The 13,684-nt window shown below is 44.8% G+C and overlaps 1 protein-coding gene across 4 annotated transcripts in view; it reads right to left on the bottom strand.

The window, feature by feature from the left end:
* The window catches only part of TEAD1 (TEA domain transcription factor 1), a 157,136-nt gene that overhangs the window by 38,795 nt on the left and 104,657 nt on the right, over positions 1-13,684 (bottom strand). For 3 of the 4 annotated variants that reach the window (XM_054515141.1, XM_036383867.1, XM_054515140.1), the window contains 3 exons: positions 6,136-6,200; positions 3,275-3,337; positions 3,124-3,186 (listed from right to left, as the gene is read on the bottom strand). In XM_054515141.1, coding sequence (XP_054371116.1) covers positions 3,124-3,186; positions 3,275-3,337; positions 6,136-6,200 — 191 coding nt within the window. The remainder of the gene's footprint in view (positions 1-3,123; positions 3,187-3,274; positions 3,338-6,135; positions 6,201-13,684) is intronic. The other variant, XM_036383863.2, reaches the window with a different exon arrangement.

Below are 13,684 nucleotides of genomic sequence, written 5' to 3'. Positions count from 1 at the left end.
TTGGGTTGGAAGGGACCTGAAAAATCATCTAGTTCCAAGCCCACTGCTAGTGGGACTTTTTTAAAAGGTCACCTCCCACTAGACCAGGTGGCCTCAAGCACCATCCAGCCTGGCCTTGAAGACTGCCAGGGCTGAGGCACCCACAGCTTCTCTGGGCAACCTCTTCCCGAGCCTCACCACCCTCACAGTAATATTTTCTCCTAATATCTAGTCTAAACTTATTCTCTTTCAGTTTGAAGCCATCCCTCCTTGTCCTGTCAGTACATGCTTGCATAAAAAAAAACTGTAAAAAACTGTGCATTTAATCTTCTCCTTGGTCACCCCTTCACCAGGGAATGCAGAATACAAGCACCCACTCCAGGACAGCAAGAGCCCATCATCTTTCCAAAGACATTGATGGGGCTCTTCAGGCTGCTGCCAAAATTGGTCCCTGTTGAAGCAATGACCACTCAGATGTGCTGGAATGTGTCCACCTTGTCTTCCTTTTGCACCAGTGATGTCCTTCTCAGGCAGCTTTTGAAGTTCTCTGCAAACTGCTTTGGCAGGGGGAAGTTGGGCTAAATGATCTCCAGAGGTGCCTTTCAAACCTAAATAGTCCATGATTCCAGGTGATTCTGAGTGACAGTGGGCCATACAGATGGTTCAACACAGAAATAGTGAGCAAAAGGGGCAGTAGCACTAACAAAATGTCTGAAGAAGTGAAGTTCCATCTCAGGTTCAAAACCAGCACCTTCTGCCACCTCCAGGGAGCAATTGCAGCAGGCAAGAGGAACGAGAGCTCTCTTCTTCCTAAGGCAGCTCCCTTATGGCACCTTCTACATCAAAGTTTCACCTCTTCCATGTGGGACGACAAGGCCTGTGGGAGGCTGTCCCTTCTCCAGGAGGGACCAGTGCAGGGGGACAGGGGTCATGCCATGGCTCCTGTTCACTGGGACCAATACTGGCAAGGCTGAGAAGAGGGAGGTGGGGAGGGCCTGGCTCCTTCACCCTTGCTGGGCACTCCTCAGCTGAGCTGGGGCTGTGCAGGAGTAGCCGGGGAGGTTCAGGGCTCTGAGGGAGCTCATCCCAGGGGCAGCACGGACACTCAGCTAGGACAGGCAGCTCCGCACCCACGGGCCAGCCAGCCCCACCGGGGGAGGCCTGGAGGGGCTCGTGTCAGCAGGGACAGGGGCCAGCAAAGCTCTGTCACCTGTGTGCAGTCTGTCCCCACCGTGGTGTGGCAGAGAGGTGAAGCAAATGGCCCTGCAGAGCTGGGCATCTTCCTGAGACCATCAGTTCCCAGCAGTGACAAAGCAGCTGCTCCACTTTCCACTCAGCACCGGGGGAGCTGCAGCCCATGGGCAGGTGGGAAAAGGGCAACCAGGTATGAAGCCCTTACAAAATATCTTCTTGTCCAAACAGATCTTCTCTTCTTCAGGCGACTCCTTAAAATGAAAATTCCTCCCAGATGTCTATTTACTGAAAATGCCATCTAGACTAGATGAAATATTCTTAAGAGTTGGCTACCTCTCTGTTCTTTGGAAAGCTTCAATAAAAGTACAGCAGGTGCAGTACTTTAAAATGTTTTTAATGCTTTGTAAGTGTCTTCACATTTTAAGGTATTTTGGGCATTCAGAAATGGAAACATTTTAGAGCAGTAAATTCAATAATTGTGTTTGACTCCTAGGCCTGTATTTGGTACCTACGTGGGCTTCCTGATTTGTGCAGCCCTGAGCTCTCACCAGTCCTCTAAAACTCCAGGAGCTGCTGGTGCTGAGCACCTCTGAAAGTAGGGCCACCTACTTACATACTTAATTTTAGGCATCAAGGCTTGACAATTTGAGCTTAAAATGCTACATATCTCTGTATTATTGCACCCTGGGTTAAGAAGCAGTACGTTTAAGTTGTCTTAGTCGTTCTTTACGAACCCCAACTGCTCAGCCAGTGCAGCTAAAAAGCCAGCCACCAACAGCCAGACAAGCTTGCCAGCATGCTGCCCATGAAAAACCCAGTGCTTCTGTCAGGGAGGCCTGTTACAAAGGCAGGCTGTTATTCCTATTCTGCAGTTCCAGGATGGGGGTGAGCATCCGCAGTGCTCACTGCTCAGGGCCGGGAAAGCACTGCCCGAAACAATTTGCTTTCCAGCTAGAACAAAAACGTGATTTGTTCTCATATCTGGGTGAAGAAAAAAAAATCCACTCATACTAAAAGTAGAAAAAAAAAAAAAAAAAGGAGGCAAGTAAGAGATTTACAAGTTCCTTCAGTTCTTATTTTAAAAAATCAACAGTGAAAAAACTGCAAAACTCCCTCTTCCACTTTTAAATGGTGTGGGAAGAAAATCCTAAAAAATCTCAAGATCTCTGCTGAAAAACTTGAAAAAACAAGCAATCCAAGAAACCCCTATTAAGCATTTCCAAGAGGTTCTTTTCAGCCTTAGAATATATTTTATGGAAGGCAGAGAAAACGGGGACATGTACAATTCATCATGTCAGATTAAGCAAACATACTTAATATTCCCTGAACAGGACTGACTGAGGCTTTCCAAAGATTAAATGTCAATAATTTACTTTAAAAAAAAATTAAATTTCAGGGACTCTTGTAAATAGTGTGTAACTTGAGGTGATACTAGTTTGTAGTCTAGAAACACCATAGAGCAATCTGGATAAGCTGTGCTCTCTGGTACTTGGAATAAATGATCTGGTTTAAGTATTCCTGATATCAGTTCAGAAGCACGGACAAAAAACATTTGGGAATGGAAAACAATTACCCCAATTACTCCTCTGGAAAAAGCAAAAAAAAAAGCTAAAAAGCATCTACACAACTATGCAAAACTCCTGTGTACTTAAATACACTGCTAGGACCGTTAAAAAGCAAAACAAAAAAATGGACTAAGGGGTTAAAAATGAGGTTTAGGTGCTGAGCTGTTACAAAGAGGAGTTCACTCGGCATTTGGACAGTGTTAAAACAACGTTTTTAATGTGGATGCTAGTGCAGAACCCGGGGGTTAAACACAAAGAGAGGCAGAGAGCTCCCACATGCAGGAGAAGGAGGTTACGGCACAGCAGCCCCAGCTCGCCCATCACCGCGGGGAGGAGGGAGGGACAGGCATAGCAACCACAAGCCCAAAAGCAGAAAAGCGCATACCTTCAGCTTGGAATGAAAATCACGAGATTTCCTTCTGGCAAGAACCTGAATGTGACTAGACACCTGCAGGGTAGGGGAAGGGAGGAAACAAAGGAAAAGCCTGTAACCATGGAGATGAAAAGCCCCCTACAACTGGGCAAGCCAAACGTACCTTAATGGCGGCTTGAATTTCTCGAACTTTCTTTCTTGCTAAGACCTGTATGTGACTAGACACCTACATTGTTCAGGTTTATAGGGGGGAAAAAAAACAACAAACAAAAGAAAAACAAAAAGCAAATCAAATTTTAAATGTCTATTTTTTTCTTAAAAAAAAAAGAAGAAACTTTTCTGAGGGGAGGAAGTTATTTGCACCTTCAGTAAGCTCTGCTGTTAAAGATACCACATTCCCAGCCAGATACCAAGCTCTTAGCACCAAGGCTTAACAATACAGGTCAAGTCACTGCAGTGACTTGATTAAGGAAATAAAAAAAAAAAAAAAGAGAAAGGAAAAAAAGAAGTGTAACCCACCAGGTTGTGCATTCAGTTACAAGATAGAAGACACAGTTCACAGCTGGACACAGCCCACGTGCTTTGGTACCGATCCCATCCATGCCCAGGCCCTGAGCTCTCATGTGGGGAGCCCAAAGGATTTTCACCCCATCTGCTGGGGATGTAGAAGCCCACTCTGACCATTTGCCACTAGGCTTGAGATGTAACTTGGCACCAAGAAATTGTATCCATTATTTATTGTGCTCTGCAGCTCCAGTGAGGAGATTCGGGCTGCATTTTGAGTCCACTGAAATGCTTTAAATTCTGGCACAAATGATAAAATACTGGCACAACACAGGTCCCTGAACCCCTGCTGGTTTCCTTGGTAATCTCAGCATCAAGTCTGCCCACAAAACATTTGTGTAACTGGGGACCAGCAACTTGACATCAGCTTGAGTGATGCCCAGGCCTGGCCCACGGCTGTGTTGCTGAGAAATTTGTGCAAACCCAGTCCTACCCTACACCAGTTACTGGTCAGATGCTGCTGCCTGTGCTGTGAAGGGTCTGGGCCCAAATTTGCATTCCTCTTTACCCAGGGACATAATCCATGCTGCTGCCGATGAGGGTTTAATGATGCTGCCCAGCAACACTTGGTAGCACTCAGCATCCTTCATCCTTCTGTGTGAAGGTTTAAAACCTGAAGTGATGGCAAAAACCACTAAAGGGAAATCTCTGATTCTTGTCTGATCCCCAGACATACCATAAGGTGGTGCACATTTTTCCTACGTTAGTTACAATTCCTGTCTGGGAAAGAACAAAGCAAAAGAGAAGGAGAAACAATGATTTCCTCCTCTGTAAGACTGTTCTGTGACAATAGTACCAAAAAGCCTGTATTTTAGTAGGGAAGCAAACCATGATGCATCAATGAGCACAGTCCCCGAAGGCCACCTTCGAGAAGCAGCTCAGGAACCAGTTTGCAGCAATTCAGAGTTATACTGCTGCTTACTGAGCAATTTTGCAGTCAAACACCTACTAGACTGAGTTTTCACACAGGTTCATTTGTTTTGCTTTCAGTGGAATATTAGTGGTGTTGAAGGTTATACAAGAAGAACAATCGTTAGCATTTAATCACTCGGTTAAAACTCCAGAGCAGCCACAAACCAACTTTTGTAAGCAGTTTAAAGTGATTTATGCCTCACTACAGAGGGATGTACAAGCATGGAGGCAGACATTGCACACATCACAGCCCTCCTGCTTTCTTGGTGCATGCTGGCCAAGGATCTAACCCCAAGCTCTGCATTTTGACTCCTGAGGCAACTTTATGATCCCAGCATAACTTCCAGCTCCCGGAGCTTGCACGGGCAAGGCAGGGCAGAAGTGGGGACTCTGCCTTTAGTTTGTGATTTCTGTGCCAGTCTTTGGTTTGCTTCTTTTCCACGTGCTGCAGTTCTCCTCTTTTCTGATGCTTTTTTCCATCCCTTGCACACATGCTTTCCTCCTGGCTGACAAGGGACACCACCCAGGGCAAAGCAGCACCCAAAGTGCTTCAAACCTGAGTGCTGGCAGCTCTGTGTGACCCAGTGCCACCTTCCTGTGCCCTGCAGGACATGCACAGCATGCCATGGGCCAGCCCCTGCCTGCCCCCTGGCACACACCTGCAGGGCCACGAGGGGAATCTCACACCTGACCCTAAAGCCAAGGGACCTCTGCCATGTGTGGAGTGGTTTTAAACACTGCAGTAAACACTGCACAAACTGCACACAAACTGTGCTTTCTGCAAGGCTGCTGATTGCTGTGAATATTATGAATTAAAGGACTTAGTAATAGAGATAAATGAATGGCTATGTGGTATTCATGTAAAACAAACTTAAGGTAGTTTTAAGGTTTATTCAGACTCTTACATGAATGAAATCTTACCATGGTCAAAGACCAGGAGCGTGAAGGCTCTTACGGAAATTTTAAAATTATTTATTTGATTATTATTTTATATTTTAATTATTTATTTTTAATTATTTATTTTTTATTATTTTATATTTTTAATTATTTTAAAATTATTTTAATTATTATTTATTTATTTATTTTATGGCAACTACAGGCCATAACCTGAGAGCATGATTATGATTAGTTCATTTTTATATGGTTACCTCTCATATCCAAGAATCATAATCTCTATTGTACAGGCAAATTCTCTTAACTTTTAAGAAGTTCCATTATTTACCATCTCAAAATAATAATTATATTATAATATTATATAGAGAAATAAGGCACAGTACTTTATGGTTTTGCTTCAACTTTTGATTTTTTTTTATGAAATATGGGGGGATAATAGCTTCATTTACAGACAGATTAATAAAATATGAATCCTCACACCACCACAACATAAACCCCAGAGTGTTAAATATTCTCTAAACAGCATGTGTTTAATCTGAATAGTGAAGTCAATACATCATCCCATCAGAGCTGAAGCACAGACAGCCACTGCAGCCAAAAATGCCAGGTTTTGTCATTCATTGACATGCATACTTCCCCACTGGGTTATTTTACCTGCTTCCTGGTCCGTGTCTTCCCTGTCCTAAGTTTGATGTATCTGGCTATCAATTCATTCCTACCTGAAACAAAGAGAAATTCATGGTAAGGGACAAGCAGCATCACAGCCAGCAAAACCCACATTTGAACACACGAGCTCCATGCACATCAGGTTTGTTATCTTACATGTACTCCACTTTTCTGTGCAATCTCCCAGTATTTCTCATTGTTCACCAGTATTTCTCTCCCATCTCCTCCTCCTTCCATCTCCTTTCTCTCCCTTACATTTGCCAGTATTTCTCATTGTGCACCAGTATTTCTCTCCCATCTCCTTCTCCTTCCATCTCCTTTCTCTCCCTTACATTTGCCAGTATTTCTCATTGTTCACCAGTATTTCTCTTCCATCTTTCCCTGTGCCACAGGAACTGTGCAGAGCACCACGAGTTCAGTGTCTGCCCACCCAAGCCCTGCAGCCCTTTACAGGCAGAGAGGCACCTCCTTGGTCAGCTCAGTGCCCAGCATGATCTCTCACTGGAGAACTCCCACCCTGGGGCTGACACGAGGTCTGGGCTCCTCCAGGTGTTTTTTGTCCCCCTGGAGTCCTGAGGGGAGGAGAGGCTGCTCTTGAGAAGGTCATGTGCTACCTGAGCCTAAGTGCCAATCACCCAGATGTGCCAGCTCCTCTCCAAGTTTTAATTCTGCAAGGAGGACAGCAAAACCTGTCCTTCCTGCCAGAAAGCCTCCTCCAAAGATGGAAATCACTGTCCCAGTCCAGCAGATTGTCAATCAATAACTCAGAAGAGTGGCTGCCCTGCAGTGCTGATGCCCCTGTGGGAGCAGGGCCCATAAACACAGTGGTTTGTTATTCAGAGCTCTGTTTCTCTTGGAAATGTGAAATACTTCCAAGTATCTAAAATGGCTATTTGACTCTTCTTCAGTCACACATTATGCTACCTAATGCAAACTAACATTTTCTATCCAAATAATTTCCTTCCCAAGTATTGCTGACATGGAAGATAACATGAGTTTTATGTGGTGTCCTGTTTATTTTCACTGCATATTATGTTTCTTCTCTATGGGTTGTAACAACTTAAATATACTTGTTCAACAACTTCTAAGTTACAGAGCTATTTGCATTCAGCACAGGGGAAAAGCAGCCCATATGTAGAAAATGAGAAAACTGATTTAACAGTAAGCTGAAAATGGGGAGGTTAAGAAAATAACTTGTCACCTACCAAGCTATTTTGAAGTGGATGAGTACATAGCTGGGGAATGCAGAAAATTATTTTATCAGCCAGGGCTTCAAACCCTTACAGCTTTAATGTTGTGGGGGAGAGACGGGGACATTTTGAAGTAGCCTGAATATGTTTGAAATGTATTTTGTCGACTGAAAGATTGAACACATTTAGTCAAACTAGACTTTTTCTTCTGTCTCCCCCTGTAAGCCTTACTGTATCAAATGCCTCATGGTTCCTGCCTCTTTCATGTTTGCTAAATGGGTACCAGAACATGAAATATCAACTCAGAGCAGAGCTGCGTTTTTGTTTTGGTCTGGACTGTGTGCCACGTTTCCCACAACATGCCACTGGTTTGGAGTTCTCCAGCAGGTCTCTTCAGGACAAACTTCAAGAGGTAAATTTTGCGTGAGCAAACAGTTACACAAACCAGCCACATTTCTGCACACAAATGAGGGATTTCCGTATGCAAACAGACGAGCAGGTAGTTACCTAATTTCATGCAAAGGCCTTGTCTTTAGGCTGAACACGAGCTCTGCAGCCTGTTGTGCTCACAAAATACTTGCCATTTGAGGTGAACATGTGCCTTTGTGTTCATGGGGTGAAACCAGGGCACGCTCCACCTCTGTATCTCCCTGGTCTCGTGCTCTTTCCCATAACCCAAACAGAAGCCTGCAAGGGCAGCCTCTGCAGCTGGCTGAGATGCAGAGATCACCACATTCCTGCAATCACCACTGTGATAGGTGATATGGACATTTTCCTGTTTCTAAATGCACATTTTGATTTAATTGGGGAATGCCCCCCCTCCAGAAAGTACCTGCTTTGCACATGTTTAAGTATGTGCACACATTAATACCCAGAGTGGGCTTTTTTTGCTGCAACAATATTGTCAGGTTGTTCTGATCAGCAGCAGGTGACTGTGCCAGGTCAGTGATGCTATAAGGTGATGTAAAGGATGCAATGCCATCTCTTGTCCTTCTGCCTGTGCTGCAGATGTTTCAAATACCTGGGCACAGCACAGGTCACTCCAGCCACCTTGTGCCCATTAAGGCAGCCCTATGCAATCCCTGGCCACAGCTGAGGTTTCACAGCTCTCCTCCCAGACAAGAGAGCTAAAAAGCTACTTTTAAAGGAAAGCTCAGGCTCCCAGGCAGCCATATGACAGGAAAAGCATCCTTATTAAAAACACCAAGCACTGAAAGTCTAGACTGTATTATTTGAGTGCTGTCTCTGGTTGAGCCCCAGTCCACCCATGAAATACTCACAGGGCATTTCTGTAGCCATTGTCTGGCTGGCCAGGGCTATGACTAACAAGAGTGCAGCTTTGGCAAGTGCCTGCTTCCCTTAAGCTGAAGGCTACCCAGAGCCTAACTCCAGAAGACTCAATAGGGTGGAATAATTTGCCTTAACATGCAGGGAGGAGGAGCTCCACCAGGAGCCATAAAAAGTGGCAGAGGTAAAAGCCCAAGCCATGTTTTCCATACCATCATGTTTTCAACACAGCAAAGACACAAGCATCAGGTTTAGCCAGAGCAGGAGATACTGAAGGCTCACTAAATACCTTCTCCCTGGCCACAGCAATCTGAAAAGACACAAATTCCTTCTTGGGCTACCAAAAGCCATAAACACAAACAGAAGCACTGCCTGATATAAACAAGATAGATGCCCCCAGCTAAAAGTTTACAACCTTAATGTTATCTACCTAACACTGGGGCTCTTCTTTACCAACTCTGACAGATAGGGACAGAAATGATCTTATCTCCAGATCAACTGAAGTCCAAAGAGGATTTTAAAGAAAGGAAAGCCTAATAATCCTAAAAACATCCTTTCCTGTTCTTGGGAATGAGAAGAGTCCGAAACAAAATGAGGCTCATGGAACTTCTTTAACTGGCCATTAGAAACCTTAGGGTGAAAAATGCTTACTAATAAATAGATCTGTTTTCTCTAGAAGAGCTCAGCTGCAGAAATACATTCCATACACACCCTCCCTCTGTCTCCTTATCATATAGGATCTGGGAAATTGCCTGGCAGAAGAGAAGAGGTCAGATTTATGAACTGTAAAATTTCAGCTCTTTTTTCCTGTCATTTGCTGTGACAGTCTCCTATTTTGAATGTTTTGGTTCAGGTATCAAAGAGAGGCATGGGGAGGTGCCTGGTTAGATAAAAGATCTTCACAGCACAGGAATCTTTTCCAAGGATCTTGAAAAGATCAAGAGAGGACCACAACAAATATTTTACATAGGCTGCTGCTTAGAGTTTGCTTTTTTCCCCGTTAATTCAGGCTTTATCTGTCATGTCTTTCTGTGACATCAGTGCATTGCAAACTATAATTCTCCCTGGACTGATGCTGTGGAAGACGCATTTTGTGCAAAGGAACATCTTTTTTAATCATGGCATGGAGTAAAAAGCGAGTTCAGCTAGAAAACAGTGCAGATGCTAAAATCCTGTGAGACTTTGTGGACACCAAAGCTCTCAAAGCTCCACCGTGGCCCCTCCAAGGGCGCAGCTGAGTCCCCAGGGCAGCCCTGCTCCAGCCAAGCCTCGGCACACAGGCTCCCTCCACCTTCCCAGTCCACTGCCCCATCCCTGAGCACCCTCAGCAGGGGAGGGTGTGGAGATCCTGGACACCTCCCAGGCAGCAGGGAGCTGACACTTCTGCTCCTCTTGCTCTGAACAAGTAGGAGCAGCTGCAGAGTGGGGCAGCTCCCCTCCCACTGCTCTGCCCGGGGGAGGCAGTTGTTGCTCTAACAGAGGGCCCTTGTGCAGGGAGCCTCCCCCACCAACACTGTCTCCAAGAACAGCCCAAAGCAGGCAAGCATCAGCCCCCACAAAGGTCTGTGTCAGGCTCCTGGCTTTGCCCTTGATGCCAATGGTGTGTTTGCCCCCCCCTCACCCAGCACCAGCGAGGCCCTAAAGGTGAAAATCCACCCCTGACTGAGGAAGGCAGAACTGGCATCCCTTTCATGGGCCAGAAACAGCACCAGCACCAGAGCATCACAGGCAGCTCTACCAGCACCTGCACAGCTGTGGGCATGCTTCTGGCCACACTGTGTCCCTTTCCTGTGTCCCTCCTGTCTGAGCATCAGTGCTCAAAGCCAGGCAACAGGGCAGGGAGCTGGTGCATCACGTCCCTGAGCAGCCGTGAACATTAATGACACAAATTAAACCTCTGCCCTCCCAGCTCCCAGTAATAGGCACTATCCAATTGGGATAAAAATAGGCAAGTGTGGGAAATAAAGCCAGCTAGCAACTTGAAAATGCACAGCTAATTTTAAAAAGTTTTCATACTCAGCCACATAATTCAAGTTACAACCAAGTAGAAAAGCCTGGTTTTTTTCAGATAATGAAACAGTATTAATCTCTTCAAATTCGACAAGACTGTGGCTCAGAACAGGAATCTCCCATCCTGACTGAGAAGTCTGGGAACAGACCTGCACAATTTCATCTCCCAAATCATTCTCACAGCCATGTTTACACCATAACACAGGTTTGTTCAGCCAATTTTGGTCAACTCCACTTCTGCTTGGCCTGCTGAACACACAGTGCAGCCTGGGGGCCAGATTTGGAGAGCTGGTGGGAATTTTTCTCCATGAGGAAGCAGCTGTGAGTGCTCTCCTGGGAGCAGCACCCAGCTCTTTGTCTGGCTACTGAGCAGGAGCTGGATGCAGATCCCAGCCCAGGCACGGACACTGTCGGCGGGGATGTGCTGCTTTGAACTCTCTCCCCACCAGAGAGTGGGCACGGGGCCCTTGGGAGAGAGCTCACAGCCTGTGGGGGAAAAGCTGCTCTTCATGGTGCTCAGCCCCAGCACTTTTCCACTCTGTTTTGCTGGAGGAACATCCGGCTTTGGGAGACCTCGCCTCAAATTCGGCAGCGCCGCTTCCCGAAGGCGCCTCACGGCTAAACGGGCTAACAAAAAGCCTCTTGTAGATAAAAGAGTTCTGCGAGTCAACAACTGGCTAAGCAGTTTAAAGCTCTAAGTAAGGCATCCTCTATTTAAACGTTATAGGCAAATCTAATTTAAGCTTTTAAAAATATTATGGGCAGGTGTTTAAGTGGCGGGCACAGGGCTGGGCTGGGCGCCGCTTCCCAGGCGGGCAGCATTTTGTTCAGCCAGGCTTTCTGCAGAAGGGCCACGTGACAGAGGCCAAATAAACAGCATCTGGGGATTTTCAATTACAGACCTTCACCCAGCATGCCTGCACTGTAATCTCTACCAGATGAGGCTCAGGCCTCACTATTTTCAATAATTCACACACTGTGTACACATAACATGACAATAAGGGCATTCATGCAACCGCCTGATTCGCACATCAAAGCTCCCAAATGGCCAGCTGTAAGCATGCTTACTGCTGAATAATTCATTCTTTTCACAGGCTTGAAAAAACGCTCAGCGGGAGTTGGCAAGCTTGTGTTCTTTCCTGTGTGGTATGCTAAACTCAAATTTTGAAAGAGGTACAGCCCCAGTAAAAAGAGTCAGAGATACAACTATTTAAATGTGCATATGCGAGCTTTCGGATGGCTGCTCACAGAAAAAAAAAAAAAAAGGGGGGGGGGGGAAAAACCAGCTCTACATTTTTAAGTGGATAGCAGAGATAAGAGAAAATAACCTACACCTCCTCTGAGGCAGGTGGTTAATAGAAATAAAATGATAAAGCTGTTTTCTGGCTGGTAAAGTATTTTTACACGTATTATTCCTGGCTAAAAATCTTGGATATACCAGGCACATAATAGTCAACAAGTTCAGCAGACTTGAAATTTCCTCATACTTAGCATAAATTTTCTAGTAGATGGCAAAGAGCAGTTTTGTTAAGACTGACACATGTGAAAAAGGCAAACACAGAAACACCAGAGCTAATTCTGTAACTTCTATTTACTGTTCTCACCGATATGGGTTGAATACTAATTCCTACATGATATTTTAACAACTTCAAACTTGCAGCTGTGTCTCTGAACATTTAGCTTGCAAAAAGTGAGAGTGTTCCAGATTTTGTAATACTTTGACTTAACACAACAGAACCATCTTTTCTTTAGGAGATTAAAAAGAAGGGAGAAAACAGAAGGGTCTGCTTCATAATATCAAGTTTTCTTGACTGTCAATCAGTGCCTGAACCAGCAGGATCAACTAGTCATGACCTCTCCTTATAGCAAACACATGCTGCTTACCAGCTGTGGGCTGTGTTTTTTACATCCTTTTCTCTATCATTCAGAATGGCTTCCTCCTAATCACAATAATCCCAAAAGTGCTAAAACATATCAATCGTCCTCTAAGCCCTGCCTACAAAAGGCCAGCCGTCCGACCTTTATGGGCTTGTCCCACAGCAGCTGATACTTCATTCAACTACAAATCCAATTTAGCAGTTACAAGAGGTTTAGCATCACTGGAAAAATATTGGTGTTGATCCTGCACTCTTAAGTCAGCAAATATTCCTTTGCCATATTGTTTAGCTTTTTCTGCCATATTTACACTTTGCTGGATTTCCCTGAGTGCCTTTAACAACAGCATTTAACCTCTGAACTGGTAATATTTATAGTTGATCAAACAGCGATTTTTAAAATATGTTTACCACAAATACAGAAACATAAGTCTATTTGAATTCCAGCTGCTATAATTCTGAAAAAATCCCCAGCCAACAACCCTAAAAACAAACACAGTCATTTCACTCAAAACCATTGAGCACCCTTTATATACCAGTTATGCAGGATGTTATTTATTATAGCCCTTCAGGCAAGTTCATGGCAATTCTCTCACTTATGTATTTTTAATTGTCAAGTGAGCCAAGTCAAACACTCCCTTGATCTTCCCCCGCCCTTTGCTTTTTCTTTTATTTTTTCCCCCTATTTTTCTGGGGGTTTTTGTTGTTGTGTTTTTCCTCTTTCTTTTTCTCCTCTTTAAGCAGCAGTAAGTGTCAGAGGGCTGGGGCCCAGGACACAGGCAGGTCTCACAGTCCCCAGGGAATGGGATAGGAGCAAATAACAATTAACTATGTGTCTTTGACTTGTTGGAGCTTGTTGGTGCTCTGAATCCTTTGGGAGCCAAGAGTCTGGCTCAGAATTTGGATAAGGACCATGTACAGAAGTGGCTGCACAAGGACAGGACCAGGAGGGGACAAAGACCTCAGGGTTCCTTAAACAGGTTTTAAGGGCTGCCTCAGTGTAAGGGCTGTGTGTATGCATGCACACAAAAAACTACAATAACACACTTAAATATTATTATACACAAATTAACTGTTTGCCAGGCACACCCTAACTGGGCTGCCCAGGAGGAGAGGGGAAAGAAAAGATCCCAGACACAAAATAACCAAAATAATCCCTTCAGATGCTAATGAGTG

The sequence above is a fragment of the Molothrus ater genome, chromosome 6 (assembly GCF_012460135.2).
Source record: "Molothrus ater isolate BHLD 08-10-18 breed brown headed cowbird chromosome 6, BPBGC_Mater_1.1, whole genome shotgun sequence".
NCBI lineage: Eukaryota > Metazoa > Chordata > Aves > Passeriformes > Icteridae > Molothrus > Molothrus ater.
This window is presented reverse-complemented; position numbering and strand designations above follow the sequence as displayed.